The 22779-nt window shown below is 42.0% G+C and overlaps 1 protein-coding gene across 1 annotated transcript in view; it reads left to right on the top strand.

Moving 5' to 3' along the window:
• Positions 1-22779, top strand: part of skap1 (src kinase associated phosphoprotein 1) — a 39898-nt gene that overhangs the window by 3306 nt on the left and 13813 nt on the right. Inside the window, 10 exon segments of the mRNA XM_020649823.3 lie at positions 691-716; positions 981-1097; positions 17536-17616; positions 17738-17760; positions 17762-17779; positions 17781-17823; positions 17903-17929; positions 17932-18026; positions 18460-18523; positions 20920-21078. Of these exon segments, the coding sequence (XP_020505479.2) occupies positions 691-716; positions 981-1097; positions 17536-17616; positions 17738-17760; positions 17762-17779; positions 17781-17823; positions 17903-17929; positions 17932-18026; positions 18460-18523; positions 20920-21078 (653 nt within the window).

Below are 22779 nucleotides of genomic sequence, written 5' to 3' on the forward strand. Positions count from 1 at the left end.
CTCTTCTGTTTTATTGTTTTTACCTTCATTTGTCTTCATCACATAAAGTTAACATGCTTCTGTTTGAACTGTATGTCTGAATTCTGCTGTTTTTTCTGTGTGTGCATCTTTGATTGTCTCCTTTAAATTGCTTCTGTAAAGAACTTCATGCTCACGCTAAAGTATTATTATTACAGTATGGAAATAGCTGAGAAGTGTCACTTCACTCTGACATTTCTCCATCAACACATGTTTAAAGTGGCTGTTTGTGCATGGCTGTAACTCAGTCCTGTGTGTGTGTGTGTGTGTGTGTGTGTGTGTGTGTGTGTGTGTGTGTGTGTGTGTGTGTGTGTGTGGGTGTAAATCTGAATTTCCCCCTCTGGGATTAATACAGTTCTTAAGAAGAATTATCTTACCACAGCATAGTTTGACGTATAGAATTACATAGAAGTCTAAACTGTCCATGAATCCCCACAGCAACAACAAAAAAAACAAAAACAGAAACTCTTAAAAGTCTCATGTGACACCTGACACAGGAAGCGTCTCCTGCTTCCTGCGCTTCATGATAAGATTTGCACGCTTTGCATGGTCTTGTGTGCAGGAAACGATTACTGAACTTGTAAAGTAACACTGACTATAAGTTAAAAATGAAAACACAGAATACTTTTTTATGCCATCAAGATTTTAACATTTGCTTTTTGGATTTTACAGAAATCCTCAAGAGTTCCCCTTCCGATGTAAGTACCTTTTTTATGTGTGAAATCAAAGCCCTACTTAGCCTACACTGACAGCAATGATTTTGTATGAAATGTACGTGCATGTTTTTATTATTCCTTCTGCTTGATCCCTCTTTTAAAAACATTTATGAGCGGCCCAGACCATCTGTGTGTTTTCTATTATTTCTGTGTGTAAATTAATGACAGTTTCCTCTTTGTGGGGCTAATAAAAAAAAGTATCCTTTCTTCCTTCTCCATTTTTCACGACCACAAACACACACTCAGTGGACTTAATAGACGAGGAAGGTTCTGATGACAACCACAGCTCCAGTCTGGGTCGCTCTGCCCCGTCAGACGACGCCTCTGTAGCTTCTGACTACCAGGACGATGGACCCCCTGAGTGTGAGTTAACAATAATCCTGAGACTGATTCCCTCTTTCTGTGTGTGTGTGTGTGTGTGTGTGTGTGTGCTTGTGTCGTCTTACACTATTTTCGCAGTGCAAGGATCTGAGCTGCAAAAGGCCTAATTCTTCATTTGGGTGTCTATGCGTGGCACATTAGCACTGATGGCTTTTTTCTCTGTTGAAATAAACGTTGTACTTGAGCACACAACAGCCCACATTTACATGCAGCTCTCAGCTCATACGTCTAGTTTTAAACCAAGGGACAATAGAGTGAAATTTAAACCCTACACATGAAACATATGTGTCCATACTATCAGTGTGTTTCTGTTAAATGATACAGCGTGTGAAGCACTGTGCGCCAACAAAGGAAAATGTAAAAAAGGGGACGAGTCTTTTGTCACAGGAGACGATACAGAAAATCCCTCTGAGGAAACTAAACAAATATACTTTTGACAAACAACCCTTGCCCTCCTTACTGGCACACCTACACCTCACCACAGGAAGCGCAGTCAGACACTTTTGCTTCTCGCCCTCCTAATTTGAAAAAACAGACCACATCTGTGAACCCGCCCCCCCCTTCCCCCCCCTTCCCCCCCCTCCTTTTTTTTAATGCCGGCCTCCTACCTTAGCTTGCCTTCTCTGGTGACATCAGCGACTCCTCCTCCCTCTCCTCCTCCAGCTTGCAGGTACTAGGTAAGCACATGCATGCTGGTTGGTGGTTCCGAATGGGGACCTAGAGCGCCCTCCAGTGGCGGATCATCAGATCGTGATCTTTCCCCCCTTGAGTTGCTCTGTGTGGACTGTGGGAGGCATGGAGGGGCGGCCCACACAGAGAGAGCAGTCTTTGTAGCTGCAGGCTAACGCAGTGATTGATTGAACCCGAGCCCCTCTATTCTTTCACAACCGGGGTTTGAAATACAACACTGTACCTGAGGGGCCATGTGTGGTACATCCCTCTCTCCCCGTATCAATCTTTCTCTCTGTCTTCCTTTCCTTGGACTTGCGCTCCCTCCCGTTTAGATATTTTGTATTTTGACTCTATGCTCGGGCTAATAGTCCTTGACGTGACATGCCGCAGGTGGGCATTATTGACTTGGCTGCCTTGAAGTGCCCATCTATACCCCATGCCATTTTTTTCTTTTTTTAATCTCTTCTTTTCCCCCGTGGTAAAGCTGGAATCTTTTTGGAATTTCCCAACATGAAAAAAAAAGGAACCTGTTGTCATGGTGTCGGCGCCAGCTGGATTTAGTCAAAACCGATCTTCTTATTTGGAAAGCGGGATAATGAACTCCTCCGTCCTGTCGCTTTTTTGTCTGCAACTTTAGAAAAAAATAAAAACAACAAATCGCGGCAGATGGCGGAGAAGATACACCACAAGACGATGATGATGATTCTGAGTTGTTCATTTCAAGATAAACAAATTGAGATATCCTTGGGCCAGCACACAAAATCAAACATAAAATGCTTTAAAAAAATGTCCCCTTTAGGCTATTATAGTAACACACCCAGCCACAAACAATGCCGTCTGTTAGCTGTTAAAGCTTTTTATTTTTGTCTGTGTTAAATGTGAGAAATAACCGATTATGCAGCACAACCAAAACCTAATATTTTCTCTCATTTGCACATTTTGTTGCTTTGAATATTCACAGCTAAACACAAACATTTCATTCTGGGATCAATTATCATAACATTTTGATTGTGTGAGAAAAATTTCCCACCTCCCGGGGGCCGTGTGTGTGTGTGTGTCGTTTCTTTTTTTTTTTATTGCACGGCGACTGCGACTGTGTTAGCGTAGTGAATGGCCTGTGTCCTCGCTGGAAAAGGGCACGCAGAGTTCATAGTTCATTCTCTGTTCACCGCCTGCTTGAAAGAAAATGGCTCGCACTTTTTTCTGCTGGGCGGTCTGCTTCAAGCTTCAATGGAAGAGGGAGTGTGTGTGTGTGTGGGAAATAATGGCACGACCACTTAATGAAATCAGTGACAATTTTGCAGGAACAATCCATCGGGGGGGGTTTATTTGAATTTCCTTTTTTCCTCTTTTTAATTTAAGAGTCAGCAACAATACCTTTGTGGCAAAAAAAATGATGATAATTTAGGGATTCAGTGAGAAGCGTTTAAAGGTAGAAATGTAGTTTTTCTTCCTTTTAGTTTAATTGTATCATTTTTATTTGAGCCTACTGTACACAAAAGGGACTTTGTGACTCGGAGGATGTATTATCCGTGGTAATCGACTTGCCTGCCTTCGCTGCTCTCTGTTCCCTAACCAGAGAGTGAGTGAGTGTGAAGTCGATGGCTGCTTTTTACACGCGGGAGGAGCCTGCGCCGTTTGATTAGATGCGGTGGCCCGTTGTCTTCAGCGGACTGGGTGACACCAGATTTGTAATGGCTGACGGGAACAGATGGAGCCTCCATTGTTAGCCCGGGTGTCTGCATGGTAATGTGAACTGAGTTTCACCCGCCGACCGTACCGGTGACCTGACCGCGCCTGCAGCCTCACCCCGGCCTCGTCTGCCCCCTTCAGCACCCTCCACCTCTCTCTCTCTCTCTCTCTCTCTCTCTCTCTCTCTCTCGCTCAAACACACATTTTTAGGATTTTTGTTTCACTCCCTCCATCACACTCTCTCGTGCCATTCCTGCCCATACATAAGCAAATATGTGCACTTAATTCCTCTCTATGACAGGTAGAATGTCTCACACACACACACACACACACACACACACTGACACACACACAGAAATAGACCCCAGGAGACAGCAGGAGATGTGAGGCTTTTAGCCCTGTCATGCTGTTTGCAGGTCAAGTTTACGAAGTTGAAATGGCCTGTTTGTTTTCCTGTGATCGGGGAGCGCCGCCGGGCGCTCGGGGATGTTTGCTTGGAAGCTGCAGCGATGACAGAGCACTGCAGGAAGAGCTTTGTTTTTCAGGAGGGCTTGCAGGAAAGATGATGCTTTCGATATAAGACTCCCTCTTCCTCTTTCTTACTGATAGTAATGCTTCTTTTATGATGCACCATAAAGTCTGCATTCGCCCAGGTGTGGATCTAAAGAAGTTATAAACAAAACGGAGGTTTTCTGTCTTTTTAGGTTCTTCCTGGTCACATCAGGCGATGTAGAGAATTTCATTTTTACATCCTTTTCAAGGACAAGATTCAGCACATAGCATGATAATTGACTTTAAATTATCTGGAATATTTTATTTAATCCTTTTAGATACATGAGAAATGTCCTGCAGATAATTTAATGTGACCTGTAGAAAAGGAAGTAAACCAAATGACATCTTTTAAAATGATACTTTTGAACGTTTTTAACCATCAATCAATTCATTATTTGGCATTTATACACGTTAACATATGGGGGAAAAATCACAGTTAACATCTGTTTTAAGGTTTCAGTTGATGGTCATGCTCACTGTGGATTATTCTTCTGATGATTTTCTCGATCAATCCATAACTTGTTTGGTTTGTTGAAAAATGTTGGCCATTCTAATGAAATCATCTCATTTTATGTTTCATCCACGACCCCAAAAAATACTTTCTATCATCGGGGAAACGAGACAAGAAAATATGAAAATAAATAAACAGGAATCGGAGAGTTTTGACTCTTTGGATTTTAATCAAACAATGAACATATCTCCAACTTACTGCAGCTGTAATATCTTCCTCGTTTAAAAAATGTTCAATTAACCGTCAGATGATATTTAATATGAACTGCGTTTGTTTACACGGAGAAGCTGAAACTTGGGAGTGTTTGGCGTTTTGCACTTAAAATATGACTTCAGCGCGTGTCCTGTTGTGTCGGCCTGTTTTAAAATGCAGGACTCATGGCGGTGATTACTGTGCCGGGCCAATTTCCTCAACCAATTACTTTACAATAGAATGCAGAGGGATAACCAATTTAAAAGTTATGTCTCGCCCGTTGCCTGTTTCTCATTTGAATAACAGGACCCAATGCACGGTAAAACATTATTACAAGCTGCAGGAAAATAGAATATTAAATCTTACATTTTTGGCCGAAGCTTGAAAAAAAGCTATATTAAGTGAAGTGCTCTGGGGGGGAGGGGGGGGGGGGTGCATTGCCCGGGTGTCTTGGCTGGTGGAATTGGGGAAAAAAACCGACGCCAGCTGACGGATTTATGCTTCATTAGGGGGTTAATCAGCAATATTTAAAGCGCCAACTGGCCCTGGTGTGTGTTTGAAGTCAAATTAAGTCAGAGAGAGAGCGAGAGGAGGCTTCACAGGGGTGAAAATGAAATTAGAAGAAAAAAAAAGAGATGCACAAAAAATCTTAAGTTTATTTGTATCATGCTGTCTTTTTTTGTAAGCGGCACCTTGGTAGTATTTTGGGTACGTTGCATGAATGAAATCTTTGCAGGTTTGTTGTCGTGCTGTCTGCCCACACACTGAACTTTTGACCTTAGACCTCTCTCGCTTGGCCGACCTGCGTCTGCACTCCAGGTCCAGGGACGCCGTGAGTGATCGTCTCTTCCTGTCACAGAACGCCCTTCAGTCAAAAAAAAGTTTCTTTGGACTTTTTTGCAATCTACTGTATCTCTCTGTTGGAATATCTGCCTGGAAATTCATCCGTCACACGCGGGCGTTCATTGCTGTATGGATTTCATGACATTTGGATTGCGGCTGCTAGTTTGCAAGGAAGCGAGGGATATGTTAATGACCTCTTTGCTTCCTCGTTCTCCTCCACTCTGCTTCTCCTCTCCTCTCTTAGTGTGCTTTTTCTAGACACACACACACACACACACACACACACACACACACACACACACACACACATTACGAGGCAGGAGCAGGCTCTGTGCATCGCTGCGACTGCTTGCCACCAGGGTTCAAAAGTTCAGCCTATTCCCCTTGGGCTACTGTGCTGCTGCAGATGCTGATAGTCTTCTCTCTCTCTCTCTCTCTCTCTCTCTCTCTCTCTCTCTCACTCGCTCTCTTTGCCGGCTGCCTTTCTCTCCCTCTCTCCCTCGCTGTTTACACTATTAATCTTGTACACTCTCCCTCACACACTCACTCACACGGCCTGGCAAGAAGAGAGCGGCTTGAAGGGGGGATTTGGACGTATTTAACCGAAGGGCATCCATCACTCTCATCTCCGGCCCTCACCCCCACCGAAAGCCACACCGTGTAGTTTCTTCTTTTTTTTTTTTGCATCCTCCTGGTTTATAAAGCCCTCTGATGCAGCTCCGCGCTCATTTGCTTTGTTTTATTGTTGCACTGCATATAATTACATCCCTCCGTTGCCTCTGGTGCGCCGCCGCGTTGAAACCCAGGGAAAACAAGCGAAGGTAAATGTGCAGCAGTCCATCTGTAAAGAGGCACATAGGCAGAATGCAAAGTGGGAAGCTGGGGCAGGGTGGCTCCTAATCTCCCCCGGAGCTGTCAATGTCACAGACAAATAGCAAAACTATCAGATGCGGCGGGTTCACCCAGAGGTTAGCGTTCCCAGGTACCTCCTGCATTCACTCCCTCTCTTTTCTCCCCCTGCCTTGCAAATGAGAATTTGATTTTGCCCTCCACTGGAATCCATTTCTGGAGATGAATGAAGTTTCAATGCCAAGCCCAGGTGGCCCCGCTGATTTCTTAGGGAAATAAATGGAGATGGGAGAGATGTGTTGGCCTGTACACAGACAGTGACACGGCGGCTCCCGATGCCTCTGGGATCCCTCTGTTTAATTGTTGCTTTAATGTAGCACTTTAAGGTCATTAACATGCCCTTGTGGAGTTATTCCAGGATGTTTGGGGATGCATCTCTCTCTCTCTGCACGGCTGGAAAAAGTCTGCTGCACCGAGTGTGTGTGCCAAGTGGGACAGGGCGGCCGTGAGCTCACATGCTGCTGTTAAAATCCTCACCTGCGATGTCATTTTCCCAGCTTTGATTAAATGTGGCCCTTTGTTTTTTTGTTTTTTTAAGTGAGCGCTTCTCCAAAGAAGTGGAATCAGAAGTCGGTCAAATGGAGAAATGTTCTTTAGTTTGAAAAACTAAAACTGTAATCAGACGGATTTAAAAAGAAACAAGACGTATTCAGATCATTAAATTCCTATCATGGCGGTTAAAGGGATGACCTTTAAATGAATACCAGGCTTAAATAAACATGCTCAAATGATTGATTTTTAACTTCAGAAGGGTCAGGATATTTCGCTTTATATCTTTAGTATTCATTTTGGCAGTTTATGTCGGGTAGAAACAATTAGAAAATAATTTCAGAATAAATAAAATTCATTCTTTTTGTCTGTTTTGAGTTAATTTCTACATTTTCAAATCAGTCTGAAACGACTTCTGCCGCAGTAACCGTCACAGAGGTTGATTTAAAGTTTCCCTCTGAAGTCAAAATGCTAATTTATTATTTTTGTTTGTGGTTTATTTTGTGACTAAATCATTAAAAAATTCACAAAAGAGACTTTTAAAAAAACAATGTGAAAAGTTTAAATATTATAAAGATCAAATGATTATTGTTAAAAACGAGAGACCACTTTAATTTTGTAGGCTGATATTTAAAAAATAAAAGTTGTAAATAATTTAAAGAATGATGTCGGCTTAGCAGCTTAAATAGAGTCAGAATCACATTTATTGATCAGCTGTGCTCACACTCACTCACACACACACACACGTGAGGAGTTTGACTTCAGTGACCTGAGCTCTCTATGAACAAAAAGTAAAACATTAAATATCAACAAAGTAAACAAAGAGCAACATGTAAAGACTAAATGATAAATAGTGAAGCGGTGGTTTGTGAAAACATGTTGAGATAAACATGAGAATAAAATATGTAATAATGTAACAGATGGTTTAATTTACATGAGATAAAGAGTTTTTAAAGTGTTTATATTAAGCAGTGTACAAAGATTGATAAGTTTACATTTTAATTAATTTATACACTCACAGTGTAAATACTTTTTTTGTTTATTTTTTGCAGCTATTTGGAAAAAAAACATGAATTTTTCCTTTAGTAAAAACGAAAAAAAATAGATCTCCAACATTTTTTAATTTGTTCCCAAAAGGTGAAAAATTCTAAAACTATTCACACATTAAAAAAAAGATGTGATCAAAATCTGCTTTAAGATTGAACCAATATATCACAGAGATTATTTAAAGATCTTTAAATTAAAACACTTTCTTGTAAACAAGTTGTATTTTATGATTTGTTGTTGAGAACGTAAAAAAAGTAAAAAAGTACTAATATATATAATATATAGTATATAATATTTAAAAAAATGATAAAATGCTCTACTGAAAATAAACTCTCTAATATACTCTTATTTAATTTAATTGATCTGCATCAGTCTGAAATCATGACCGTGTTTTTAATTATCTCTTCTTATTTTTAACGACGGGATAAAAACATTTCCTGTGTCACCTGTTGCCCACAGACTTGTGAATGATTTGTGGCGGCGTCCAGAAAAATGATGGCGTCATACATAATTGTTTATTGGCACAATATGTAACATCAGAGGCGATAAAAAGAAAACGAGCAGTTGTATAAAAAGGTAATAGACATGAGATACTGCTCAGCTTCATAACACGGCCCCCTCGCAAACATATTTATCCTCCAGTATTTCTAAAAATCATATTTAAGGCGTTTTAGTGGAAATAATAGAGGCGTTTTAAAGTTGCAATAACTGAACATTCAGAGGGCGAGGGTGTTGATTTTTCTCTGAGTGTTCCTCCCCTCCAGGCTCGCTCGTTGACTGTGTTATATCGGGTTTCATCACAGATACGCAGCTCTCTCCTGTGGGCCTCCATTGTTGGTATTTATATTCTTACTCCGTCTTTTTTCCCCACGTCTGTGTCAGTGAAGCGGCTGAAAACCATCCCCAGCGATTAGAGGATCATTGTATCCGCAGTTAAGCATTTGAATAGTGGTAGTAAATCTAGAAAAAGGGAAATTCAGGGTCGCTGTATACGCTGCTTATGGCTGCCCAGGGGGGAGCCGATGTCACATAGTAAATTTAGCCCCTTAGTGTCTTTACGGTGGCCGGCCTGAGATGTTTGAGCGCAGAAAAAGAGGAAAAAACGGAGCTGAGAACGACTTCACAGCTATTCTTTAAAGAGCCACAGAAGTGTGTGTGTTTTTATTTCTTCCAAACTGTGTCAAGTTTAACTGACTGAATCAAATAGAGGAACACCAGATATCTCTGCTTTGCTTTAAACGATAAGACTAAAATAAAAAAAGAAAATGTACCTGATCATGAGTGTGCATGAAAAGTTATTTTATCTGTCGGCTGTAAAGCTTTTTATTTCAGAGACTTCTTGTCTAACCTGATTGACGTCCCTGATCCCAAAAGAAAAATAAATCCTTAATCAATCTTGCATTATTTCCCCGGTCCCCATTAAACATTATTAGACGGCAATACAGACATGGTGCAGCTTGATATAATGCACTGCGTGTTTTCTTTTGGTTCAAACACATGCATTAGGAGGTCCTAAACACGGTTTATGTATCGATGACTGAAGTCCTAATCAAATCAGGGGGAGGATGGGAGGGCAGAGGAGACAATCTGCCCTTAACCTCAGAGCCTCTCAGTCTCTCTCCTCCCTTCTGACGGCCGCCTCGCTGGAGGGACGCGCAGCAGAGGCCTTCTACTGTAATGAGGAAAAATGTTTCAATTTAGCTTCGGCCCGCGCGGCTGATTGAGCGCCGGGCGGGTGAAGGTGCACCGAGTGAATCCTTTTTCCTAATCAAGGACAGTATCGGAAGAGGATTGCGGTGCTCGTTGCCTCGTCTGTAGAGTCAGCAGCATTCCTCCCCTGCAGCCCCCTCAGGGCCAGGGAGCCTCTCTCTGCCTTCTGTTTCACCTCATCAGCAGAGTTCACGCGGGGGTCAGGTCCTGCCCCCCTGATGCTGCATTCAATGCAATGCCTCTTGCGTCGAAAAGAGAGCCCCCCCCCCCCCCCCCCTCCGTACTCAAGGACTAAGCAAAAGAGAAAGAGAACATATGAGAAGTGGCTGCTTTTTGATTTCTACCTGTGCTGTGAGGGCGCTCACCTTTTCTACCCTCTTCCTAAACGCAGCCGTTCATCTCAGCAAAGCGGCCCAGTGTGTAAAGCGATGCATTTCACCGCAGATTATGCCCGGCAGTACTTTTGTAGTTTTCTCTTTCCCTCTGGATAAATAAAATGAGGTATGACTGATAGCATGCACAAAATAACACCAGTGTTTTATTGATTTGCCAGATGTTGCCTAAGGAATCATTTGAATTCACAGACTTTTGGCAATTTGATATTTACCGTAAAAAGGAATTTATAAACTCTTAAATTAGAGGGACTTTTTTTTATTACAGATTTAACAAAACATCTCCAGGTTTTGCCTCCCACAAGTTTGACTTTGTGGGTGTCCGTAGTCTAATTTTGAGTGGAAAGCTCCTTCTGTGATCTCCTCTCTTTGGCCCTTTGTCTGCGTCTCATGGATCCTTATGACAAGATTTATTTTTCCTTTTTCTGTATTTTTCATGCAGATAATAATGTCTCTTTCAAAATGTAAAAACAAAGGCTGCACAGCTTTGCTACGAGCTGTTTTTTTTTATTTGACTGCTACATAAAAACACATCGAGTAGAGACGCTCCTCTTCCTTTTCCCCGTCTCTACGCTGTGCACAGTTTTATTTCTCTACCCCAGTACGGAGCAGACAACCAAACCAGACTGCTGCATTTTGTTGGCTCGTTGTTGACAGTCGTTCAGAGAGTTGTCCTGAAGAGAAAACTTAATTTTCTGTCCAGATTTGAATGTTCACACTTAGGCACGGCTCAGGTAGACGGCCAGGAGGAGAGAGGTTACCAGTTGGCAGAGTATCCTGATACTAAAGTGAACTATAAAAAATACCATAGATCTTCATTTCAATATGACTTTCAGTATAAAAACTGTCAGCAGACTTCTTGGCAGCAAAAAGAAGCCAAAGACAAGACTCTGCATCCCATCCTGACACAACTCACAGATACACAGAGCAGAGAGTCTGACATCCCCTGAAGGTTAAAGAAGGACAAAAGACTGATAAGAACTGCACCTGATGCAGATATTTACCTGAGAAGAGACAATCTACTGAGGCACTGTGAGAATGATTTGATGTTTCTGTATTAAAATAAATAAATGAATAAAATAAAAAGACTTGAGCTTGAGGAACTAGTAACGAGCAATTTCCCAATTTTTCCGTCGTGCAAACTGAATAAAGCGACCGATTAACCAATGATTAAGATGATCAGCATTTGCAGCGCTGCTTATGACAAACATAACAGAAAAATCAAACATCACAAATGACTTCAAATATTGAAGAACACCTCACGTGCAGATTTTCTGTGCACACAGTTCACATGATCAGAATAAAGTCTGCACATTTGAATCCAATTTCAGACGTCAGAGAGACGCAGAGACGCAGAGATCAGACTAAATAGATTTGATGGATAGAGAACAGGGTTGGAAATTCACTTTTTTGCCTCACACATTGTTTTTTACCTCCCACATTTTAACAGGCAGCATGATGTAATGATGTATAATGTCAAATCATGGCTAACAGGATTCAAGCAATCCGGAAATGTTTCAACTATTGAAGACGGACATGCTTTCTGTCTCGCTCAAAAACAGAAATTTTAGTTTATTATTTTGAGGCTGGTAAGAGTTTCTTCCATTGCAGCCATGTCCTCAAAGGCTAACTCATTTAGCTGCAAATGAACCTCGACTGAAAAGTCATCAATTTATCGTTTTCAAAGTGTTTGTTTTTAAATCACTCTGTTCAGTACTTTTATTTACCCGCCAACGGGACCAGTAAATTGAGCAAATTCACCCGTCACTGCAAAAGAACACCCACATTTGGCGGGTGACGGGTGCTTATTTCCAACCCTGACAGAGTAGGATGGATATATCACAGATTCTGTTTTATTTCCATGTCTTTTCAAGCATTATGCTGTTTCAACACGGTACATGTGCAATATACATGTGCATGATTTTAGGTCAAATATGTACAAAACATCAAAATATATTTTTGTGATATTTCTTCAAAATGTTTTTCCCCCTGTTCTTCTGAGGTTGTTTCTCCGTGTAGCTGGACCTCTGGGATGCTTCAGTATCTGGGGGTTCAGTATCGGTTCCCGCCTGCCCGCCTGTTGAAATACACGTCCCCCCCCCCCCTGTGACTCAACCCTGCTGCTGAAGTCGTTCCTGTCGTCTCACAGAAAACAGACGCCCAAAAGCCGCCGCTCACTTTCCTTCTTCTGCCGCATCATCAACATCTCCTTCTATACATTTGTGTGTGTGTTTTTTTCCCCGTAACATCTTTTTTTGTTGCATTATGAACCACCGTTAGATCTAATGTAACGTATTAGTCCTCCCACCCAACCATTTGCCTTCATCTTGATTCACTCTCTCCGCAGCCTTTGATTGACTTTCAGCCTAAGTAAAGTGGATTTTAATGAGAGAATACATTAACTCCCTCTGGTCATGCTAGCATAAATCAGCCTTTTCTTGCGGGATCAACTGCTGAGCTCATAACACCATGCTGGGAGAGTGTGAATAACCAAATGAGAGAGTGCGGCTTTTGGCAGACCGCTGGCAGCTCAGATGCATTGTTGTGCCCCCCCCTCTCTCTCTGCCCCCCCCCCCCCCCCCCCCCCCACCTTTCCAATTTGAGTTTCAAACAAGTTCATAGAGGCAACAGAACGGAGCACCTACAGGTCAGCGTGCTTATGGAAACACTCAAACGTCCGGATCAATTAAAACGCATATCTCTGCTCAATTTCTATCGATTATCTCCCCTCCGTTTGGAAACGAGCGTGACTCACATATTTCCTTCCTGATGACCAAGCGAGAGAGCCGTTAGATTCAGTTAGCGGCGCCTCGCAACTCTTCACCTTGATTTACCAAACCGGGCTGTAGCATCACATCTGTCTGCTTCTCTTGTGTTGGGTAATTGCACTCTAGCTAAATAGGTTATGCTAAAATATCAATAAATTGCCATCAAATTAATGTCAATACCAAAGCTGTGGATGGCGCTAATTAAAACGCGAAAGGGATGAAAATGAAGTCGAGGCATTGCCCTGAATAATTGATAACGCAATTTATGATTTTTATGAAAGAGTGCCGTCTGTCTGCGGTTCTGATGAGGGCTTAATTAGATGCATTAATGTGTCTCTCTGTGCCTGTAGTCAAACTCCAAACTCAAACACCATGATGGTTGTTAGGGTATTTGAACGCCTTTAAATGGCTTATTTTCAAATAACATTACCTCTGAATATCCTCTTAAAATTGCATGGGTCCCAAAGAGGTGTTAGAGTGTAATTTTCATTAAAGGAGGCATTCGTTAGAGCACGACCAATCAGGTTCTCCTTTTGTTTAAAGAAGGGGTGGGGTGGTGGTGGTGGTGGTGGTGGTGGGGGGGTAAAGCAGCATCATGCTTCGAGGCTGTGCTGCGACCCTGTGGATGAAAGCGTTGTGTACATGTTTCTCCAAAGATTGTGTTTTGGTTGTTGAAGTGAGGTCAGGTCGTGCGGGCGTCAGCGTGTTAAGCGCACATGAATGTGTAATGTTTATTGACTCGGAGCAGATCAGAGCGATCCTGTGTTGATTCTGCGCCTCCTCATCTATTAGCCGGGCTCGACCTTTAGAGATAAATGAAGAGCGAGGTGAGCAGACGGATGAGGGGATTAGAAGTGGGCCGCAACGGGGAAGCAGGCCCAGGGACAGGGGAAAAAAAAAAATGGACGGCCTGCTGGCGGATAGATGAGGTGGGGGGAGCGTGATGATCGCTGTTTGTTATGATGAACTGAATCAGGTTCTCTTTGACAAAACAGTCCTGAGCACCTGTGTATTTATAGTGTCACCGGTCAGTCCATCCACAAAAGGCAGGGCCCGATGATGTGTGAGCGTGTTAGAGCGGTGAGGTGTCTGGGGGCTCTGCTCTCTGGATTGACCCGCTCATCCGTCAGGACGGCGAGCTGAAGCCGGGTAGGGTTAAGGGATCACAGTGCTGGACTGGTGCCGGCTTAAATCTCAGAAAGGTTAGCCGAGCAAAAAGCCGATATCCCCCTTGTTGTTTTTCTACAGATCAAACTTCTTTATAGATCAGACTCCAAAAAACAACTTGTACAGAGAGTATCACATCTAAAGATTTCTAGAATTTTCAACATCAATATGATACAGGTAAACCATCAACTGTAACACAGGCTTGGCCACCCAAAATTTGGCAAATTATAATTTTTAATTACCAAAAAATTGCAGGCAAACTTCTGCAGAGTGTCCAAATTACACAAATATGTGAGAACATTTTTGTGTAATTTAGACAGCGCTCTCTCTCTTTCCCTCGCTGCAGCTTTTGGTAAAAATATGACTGAAGATCGGAAGTTTTTTTTTTTTTACAGTTTTTATTCTGTTCGATACTTGTTGTAGCCATTGTGTGGTAAGTCAGGTAAACACTGCTTCTCGCTGTTATGTCACCTGCACACCTGGGCATAGGCGGTGAGAAAAGGGAGTCACAGGTGAAGTTTCCTACCCTGTGTGAACTTGGTTTTTAGGTCCTGTCATGTTAGCTCGTTTTTACCTAGCGCAGAATACGCGTTCTTTACGATGAAACGCATTCCAGGACGGACGTTGTTTTTTTTTACCCTCCATGAGTTGGAAAGACATTTATTGTCATCATGTCTTAACATACAGTACACATGTTTTATATTCAACATAAGGATGATAATATTTTACATTTTTATAAGTGGTGTGGTGTCAAAAAGGTCGTGCCCCCCAGTGATGTTGGAAATACTAAAAAAATAACCCTTACAATACAGAAACATGTTTTACAGTTTGTTTAAAGGAGCTTGAAGTAAAACTGAGGTTGCTTGGATCTGTGTTACATAAATTCATACATTTTTACCTCTTCCCTTTCTCTCTACGATATTTAACATCTTTAGGAAGGACAAACAAACAAATGAAAGAATAAAATTAAATTTAAAGAAAGAGAAGAGTCAAAGGAGAAAGAAGAGAGAAAGAACCTCCGTCTTTCCTAATTTCCTTTCTACCTTTTGTCCTTCCTTCCTACTTTCCTTCCTTTCTTTCTTTCTTTCTTTTCCTCCTTCCTTCCTTCCTTCCATCCACCCATCCATCCTTCCTTCCTACTTGTCTTTCTTACTTTCTTTCTTCCCTCCTTTGTTCCTTTCTTCCTTCCTTCTTTCCTACTTTCCTTCCTACTTGTCTTTCTTACTTTCTTTCTGTCTTTCTTTTTTTCTTTTCCTCCTTCCTTCCTTCCTTTCTTCCACAAAACAAATTAGTTGTATAAAATGAAAGAATAAAATTATATTAAAAGAAAGAGAAGAAGAGTCAAAGGAGAAAGAAGAGAGCACAGTTGGAAAGACTTCTGATTCTCTGATTTGTTGTTTCAACGCCACCACAAAACTATTAATCAACAAAATAAAATAAAAAGTATTGAAGTAACATCTTTTGACAGGGGAGGCCTTGTCATGTGTCAGATCTTTATGAATGTTAAAGAGGTCTCTGTTTGTCTCATGTTGGGGAGGGGGGGGGGGGGGACCCTCTCTGTTTAAAGCAGCCGTGCTATGACATGTTTGGTTTCCCCCCGCTCTTATTAAACATCCTTTCTTTGGGGGATGTACTCCAGGCTCTCCCCTCACCATCAGTGTTCTGACACTGTGGTGTCACACTGACTACTTAAACAGTCTTTAAATTGTTCCTGTGTTTTCAGACTAACAAGGCGGTTCCTGCTCTCCCCTGCGAGGCTAATGCCTGTTGACTAATGAACTCGGGCGAAAGGCGAGCTTTGTTTTTGACACATTGGGGGGAAGCCAGGTACTCCTCTGCGGAAGCAAAGGGCAGAGGATGAGCCTCGGGGATTGTTCTCGGTCAGCTTTACATCTTTCCCTCTAAAGCAAAAAAAAAGGTCAAATAAGAGGATCACTTCTGAACATCAAAACTGATTGAAACATGGAACGGCTGGTTGAAATAACTCCTCTTTGTCAAATCATAACTAGAAAACTACTGTACAATGTTTCTGGTTATTCAAAATTTGATCACTCTCAGTTTATTGAAGAAATGCAACAGAGTAGAGAGTAACACAAGCAGCTCTCCTGTGTGTGTGTGTGTGTGTGTGTGTGTGTGTGTGTGTGTGTGTGTGTGTGTGTGTGTGTGTGTGTGTGTCTGTGGAGAAATGTCAGAACAAAGCAGAACCCATGCAGTAGAGGGCCTAACTCTTAGTAACACAGTTATTGGACTCGTCTGTAATGTTCACTGCTAAATATTTTGATTGGTCATAGGTTTCATTTCTAAATACAAGCACACATGAAAAAGCTGATTTTCAAATGTTTAAATTATGGGAAATAATTAATTATAATGTATAATTCTCCCTCTGGCCATTAAAGTCGGTCGATTCAAAAATATTCCAGTAGAAAACAGACTTTGTGAGATGTGTGAGTTGGACGAAGTTGGAACGGAGTCCCATTTTCTTTTCATTGTACAAAATCTGATGATTTAAGAGAATTATTGTTTCATGAAGTAAATCAGAAATATTGGGACGGAAAGATGTGCAGGAACTGGAATGGCTGTTTAAGTTTGATGTGTTTAAACTTGATAATTTTGTTTCAACAGCTTGGAGAAGAAGACAGGATATTCTGTTTAATTAGTTTGACTTCTCGCTTTCTCTTTTTGTTTCTTGAGAATGAATATAGTTTACCTAGTGCACTCTGATCCGGGAACGTTTTAATTTAATGTGTCATGTAAGGGGCATGCGGGCTGGGAATATGGAATGTATGTATGACACAATAATAAATAAAAAACTAAACTATAAGAACAACAACCACCAACCAGAACCTGTGACCGGTGCAGTTTTGTTCCAGTGCAAAACGTCCAATAAGCTCACCAGGCTAAAAACCTATGTGAGCTGCATCGTCTGATAACTGCACTAATTAACTTAACGCTGTGCTGCTTTCCCTCTCATCTTCAACATTCGACTTTGCAGATTGAAGTGAGTTGTTTGAATTTCCACAGGAAGGTTACTCCCATTAAAAGTGCAATGTTAGCTGATGAATGGACTGCAGCGCTCAGCAGCACTGGAAATGTATCGATCCCTGGGTTTCCTAAAGCATTGCAGGGGATGTATCTGAGCCCCCACAGGGCTGGAGACTCGTGCAAGCATGGTGTTTGTTTGTGTGTGTGTGTGTGTGTGTGTGTGTGTGTGTGTGTGTGCTGGGAATGAAATAGGTGCACATTATTGTACATAAGTGCTGAAACAATCGATCGATTAATAGAAACTGATTAATCAAGAAAAAAGAAAAAAAAGAAAAGCATTCTCTGCTGTTAGCTTCAGCTTCTCATAGGAGAGGATTTACTGCCTTTTCTCTCTTTTTTATTCTTTGTATTTGATATTTTTGGGGTTTTGGTTCTGGCTTTTTTTAAGATTGCAAAGCTTTTTAAGAGACAAATAATCTGTTTTTCTTGCACAGATTTTATTGACATCGCCCCTGTCGCCGTGCAGGACCTCGGGAATATCTTAAAGCAAGGCTACTTGGAGAAGAAACGAAGAGGTACGGCTGCGTTCAAACACCGACCGATATCCTAATTGAGTAGAAAATATCTGTGAAAGAAGATTGTTCATGTGAGTCATTTTCTCTTTTCATTGATCACGGCCGCACGTCTTTCCTCCAGATCACAGCTTCTTCGGCTCGGAGTTGGCAGAAGAGATGGTGCGTCCTTGAACAACTCAATATTCTACTACTTTGGGAGTGAGAAAGGTTTGTTTGGAGACACACTGGCCAGGTCGGGGGAGCGAATCAGATCAATCACACCAACATGTGCACCTCTCCCCGGCAGATAAGCAGCAGAAAGGCTCCTTCTACATCACGACTACAGCGTGCAGCTGGTCACCCATCTGAGGAAAGACTCCAAAAGAAATTCCTGCTTTGAGCTCTTAGCTCCCGGGCGGCGAGTGTTCCAGGTCTGTATCACACACAGCACGCTTTTAAAGAGTTTCAAACAAACGACAAGCAGCCACACATACAAATACAAGAAAAAACAAAAACATAAAAAAAGCAAAACATTACTCCCCCTGAGCTCAAATATTAGTGAAGACTATGATGAGTCAGAACATTTGTGTGTGTGTGTGTGTGTGTGTGTGTCACATGAACGCTGTTCTCATCAGGATTTAAACTTCTTCATTAAATCTCTAACAGAGACTTCACAGATTGAATGGACGCTCTCTATTTTAAAAAAAGTGATATTTCTTTTTTCTCTTCTTTGTCTGTGTTTGACATCTGGTGTTAGGAGGAGAGTGTGTTTTTATGTGTCCTGGATTAAAAATCACTTTATTATCCGTGCACCGTTAGACTGTGATGATAATTGCGAGTTTATTGCCGCTCTTCCTCCACCAGTTCACCGCCAGCAGTCCTCAAGAGGCCCGGGAATGGGTGGACCAAATCAATTTTGTTCTTCGAGGTAAGAAGGCTTCTCTCCTTTTTTTATCTTTGTTACATGTGCAGCTTTCAGAGGATCATTATCACGTTTAATGATTCTTCTTCTACACTCTTTTTGTCTACAATTGACTTCTTAAAAAGCTCCTTCTATTTTCTTCTTCAGTTTCTGCTTTAAGTTTGTGTTTGTGCGCGGGGGGGGGGGGGGGGGGGGGAGAAAGGTCAGAAATGAAAGAGAGCCCTTTATCATCTCTGACTCAGAGGAAAACCACCTGATCCATCACGAACCTCACAGCCGAGTCCTGAATCTCCTCATTCGACATGTCACCCACCATGTCATGTGCACAATCACATACCCCCCCCCCCCCCTTCTCCTCCACCACTCCTCCCCTAACCCTCCTACCGAATTCCAGCTTACAGGAAATTGATTGGTAGCTGTTCTGGTTATCCTCCAGTGACATTGATTTCTGCTCTGGCCGCTGCTGCACGGCCGAGGACCTGATACCCCGTGTTGCAGCGAGCCAGTCGCCTGCAATGAGACGGCTCCTCCATCTGAGCGAGCACTCGTGCCTGCTCTACTCTAAAATGGGCTCGGCCCGGGCCACTGATTTGCGGGAAGTAACAGACACTCGGCAGTTTGTCTTACTTCCTCCCGGCCTGGTTTTTTTACTACCAAACACAGTCTGATCCAGAACATGTAGGTCATTACTTTCCCTCCTTACCCTCTGAGTCAACCCGGGAACAACACTGACTCGTTATTTTTTTTTTTTTTACATGGACTTTCATTTTTGGGACTTTCCTCCAAGAACAAGATAAAAAAGTCAGACTATTTTTAGCTTCTGCCTTTTTTTTTGATATTGAAAATATAAAAACAAAATATTAAAATGCCAAAAAGAAACTTGTCTCACATCTCACACTACCATGAATAGACCACGCTGACATGTTTACCAAAATGCATCTAAACCTGATCTTCATCCCCTTAATGTTTTATATGATGGACTCTGCAGATTTCACTCTCAGCTGCCTCCCTCTCAATACAAGACGTCAATTTTGTAATGGTGTCGATTTCTTTTCAAATGCATTCACTCATTTATCCTTACTCTCTTAAATTTTGTTCCTTATACTTTAAATGATTCCCTCAGAAGCTCTGATCAGACTCTCTTAATCGTTTTTTGTTTTCTAAGGAAGTTGTTTAAAAACAGCTTTAATGTTTTTTGCTCCTTCTGATCAGAATAAGTTTCCTTTAAATCATCATAATTTCACTCATTTCAAAATGTTTTCTCATCTTGAAACCTAGTCGTTTGGTTTTCAGTAATGTCAGCACTTTGTCTAGTCTCCTGCAGCCTCAATGCACAGATAGTAAAAGAATAAGGTGAAACCACGCCCAGTGCAAATTACCAGAAATTATATCAAACCCATTTAAGGAGCAAAATATGACAAATAATCAACCGAGGTGAAAATACACATTATAGCTCCTGCACTGATCCTCAAGGAAAATCCTCCAAATAATAAAAAAAAACATTTAGCCTTCATTCTTGTCCCGTCTTGCCATTGTCCAAATCATGTCCTTTCATTATTTTTTAGCAATTTCCTTTAATCTAATTATATAAGATTATAAAACTTGATTCTTTTGAGTGTCAAGGTGCAGAATGAAGAAATACAGAAACAGCTTTGTTCCTGCTGCTATCACTGAACTGAACAAGCTGTAGCCATATTTGCACAAAAACTATTTATGTATTTATTCATGGTCAAAACTTATTTTTACCCTGCAGAAGAGATTATTTATTTTAGTTTTAATTGACTTCTTGCGCTGATTGGTGGAGCAATGAGGTTTTTTTTATCATGATTTAGTCGGTTTATTATTTCTTGTGTTGTTCCTTGTTACATCGTTTTGGTAATCTGTGTCATGATGGACGTCGATCTTGCTGGCTGCGAACAAATCTACAAATAAAGTCACCTGACCTGAAACTCACTGGCCACCTGATCATTTCATACACATGACAAACAATATCAACAGGACAAACACACAACAAGAGGCTCAACTTCAAATGTTCATTAAAATATCTGTTAGTCTTATTAAAGAAGCATCTACAAAACAAAAACCTCAGGCTCCTTGAAAATGTACTTCTTGTTTTTTAGTTTCTGACTCTAATGAATTACTGGATCAAAATAAATTCAAAACACTTAAAAAGATAATGAATTAATTGTTATTTACAGCCCGAGCTGAAGCCTGCAGCGCTTCTGACTGCTGCTATAAGTCACATTTTCCTGTTGTGCATTCAGGACCCTCGGACCATTTCTCTCACTTTACTCTTTAATGTATGTGTGTGTGTCTTCTGTGCCACGCTGTGCTCCATCTTAACGCCACCGCCCATCACGCTGACTCTCCATCCCCCCTCCCCCCTCCCCCCCCCCCCACAGATCTTAGCTCCAGCTTCATCCCCGTGGACGATGACGAGGACGAGGAGGAAGAGGAGACCTACGATGACATCGAGGGGTTGGCCCAGGCCTCTCACCGGGGAGGAGGGCATGAAGCGGGGGAGGTCGAGGAGGATGAGGATATCTACGAGGTGCTGCCAGGTATGAAGATGTGGACACACACACACACACACACACACACACGCAAACTCTCATGATACTCAGTCAGACAAATAGACACAGTCGCCTCACACACCCAGAGCCCCCGGGGGGATTTTTTTGCAACAAGAAATATCAGCGATGATCTCCAGTAGCTCTGAAATTTGTGTTGCCAGGTGCCTCCCTATCGCCCGCAACAACCCAGACTGATCACCCGTTTTAAATCAAGCAACACTAATAAGCTTGTCAGGACCGAGGTGGCTGCTGCAGAGAGGGAAAAAATTCTCCTCACACAGCCAGAATATCAGCGTCCTCTAGCTCTCCCATCTTATCTCCCTGAGTGAGCGATCTGTTGAGACACAGTTATGTTGTTGAAATCAGTGAGAGCCTTGTTGTTGTTTTTTCTCCCCAAAGCTCTGTCATACAACGTCCAATTAGCTAATGTTGCCAGGCAACAAATAGCCTACAATTCAATCCACTAAGCAGAGTTTTTGACTAAAATCACCTAGCAACCGCAATTTAGCTGAAAGGAAGCAAAAAAAAACAACACAGCATCTCTCAGGGTTTAAAATAGTCCTGCAGCTCTTAATGTCACTCCTTTAATAGAAATGAGAGTTTGAATGAGACTATGAGAATCCGTGCGTGTGAGTCGACGGGGGGGGGGGGGGGGGGAGACGGCCCCCCCGTGTGTCGGCGTGGCTACAAGAGATCCCAGAGAAAGGACAAAAGAGGTGATCTGATCTTCTCCGGGGCCGCCGTCGTCCATCACTCTTTCTATTAAATAAGATACATCAAGATTCTGTTTCACTCACAGAGTACATTACCTTTTGCCAAAAATCAGCGGTGAGAGGGGGATCAGTCTTCGGGCTGTCACGTCGGCGTTCAAAGCCATCTGGGAAGAGGTACAGACCCTGACCACAGATGGCATATCGAATGACGGGCTCTTTCGTTCACTTTCTCACCCCTTCACTTATCAATCACCCTGCGCCTCCCCATGCCCACTTACAGCCCTCTGCACAGTGATTAGATACTGTTAAGTGACACCAGTTTCATGTTTTTATTGATCAGGATTGAAAAAAAAAAAAATTAAAGATGGCCGCTTGTGTTTGAATCTTTTTTGCGTCCACTATTACAAAAAAAGCACCCAAAACATGCATTTAGGGATCTCTGCATGTTCTTTTAACACCTTTCATTTCAAAAGTTGTACAAGCCGAGGTCGTTTTCATTCATTATCCGCCTCGCCGTCCTCGTCGTCCTCGTCGTCGTACATGTTGTGCACGTTCAGGTGAAGAAATGTCGATGAAGCGTCATCTTCTCTCTGATGAGCTCCCACCGTTTTGTCAGAGCAGAACTCCAAACACGGCTCAGGCTGAGGGCAGATTGCAGAGCGATGGTGGTTATTGGCTCCGGTGCTGATGACTGATTTTATTGACTGTAAAATGAAAATCACTTTGATATAGAAACCATCGGCCCGTGGCGGCGGCGGCGGCGGCGGCCTCTCGGCTGAAGGGTGCTCCTCCTGTGCAGCAGCAGATCAAATGTTTGGAAACATTTGCAAACGAAACGGGAATATGTTTTAATTTGCTGTTACACCAAAAGGTTCAAAGGTTCAAAGGTTATTCTGTAAATAAATGTTAGTTTAATAATCTTCTTGATGATTAATGAAACCAAAATGTCCGTCAAAGATGAAGGAGAAAGAAAAAG

This window comes from Labrus bergylta, chromosome 21 (genome assembly GCF_963930695.1).
Source record: "Labrus bergylta chromosome 21, fLabBer1.1, whole genome shotgun sequence".
Classification (NCBI taxonomy): domain Eukaryota; kingdom Metazoa; phylum Chordata; class Actinopteri; order Labriformes; family Labridae; genus Labrus; species Labrus bergylta.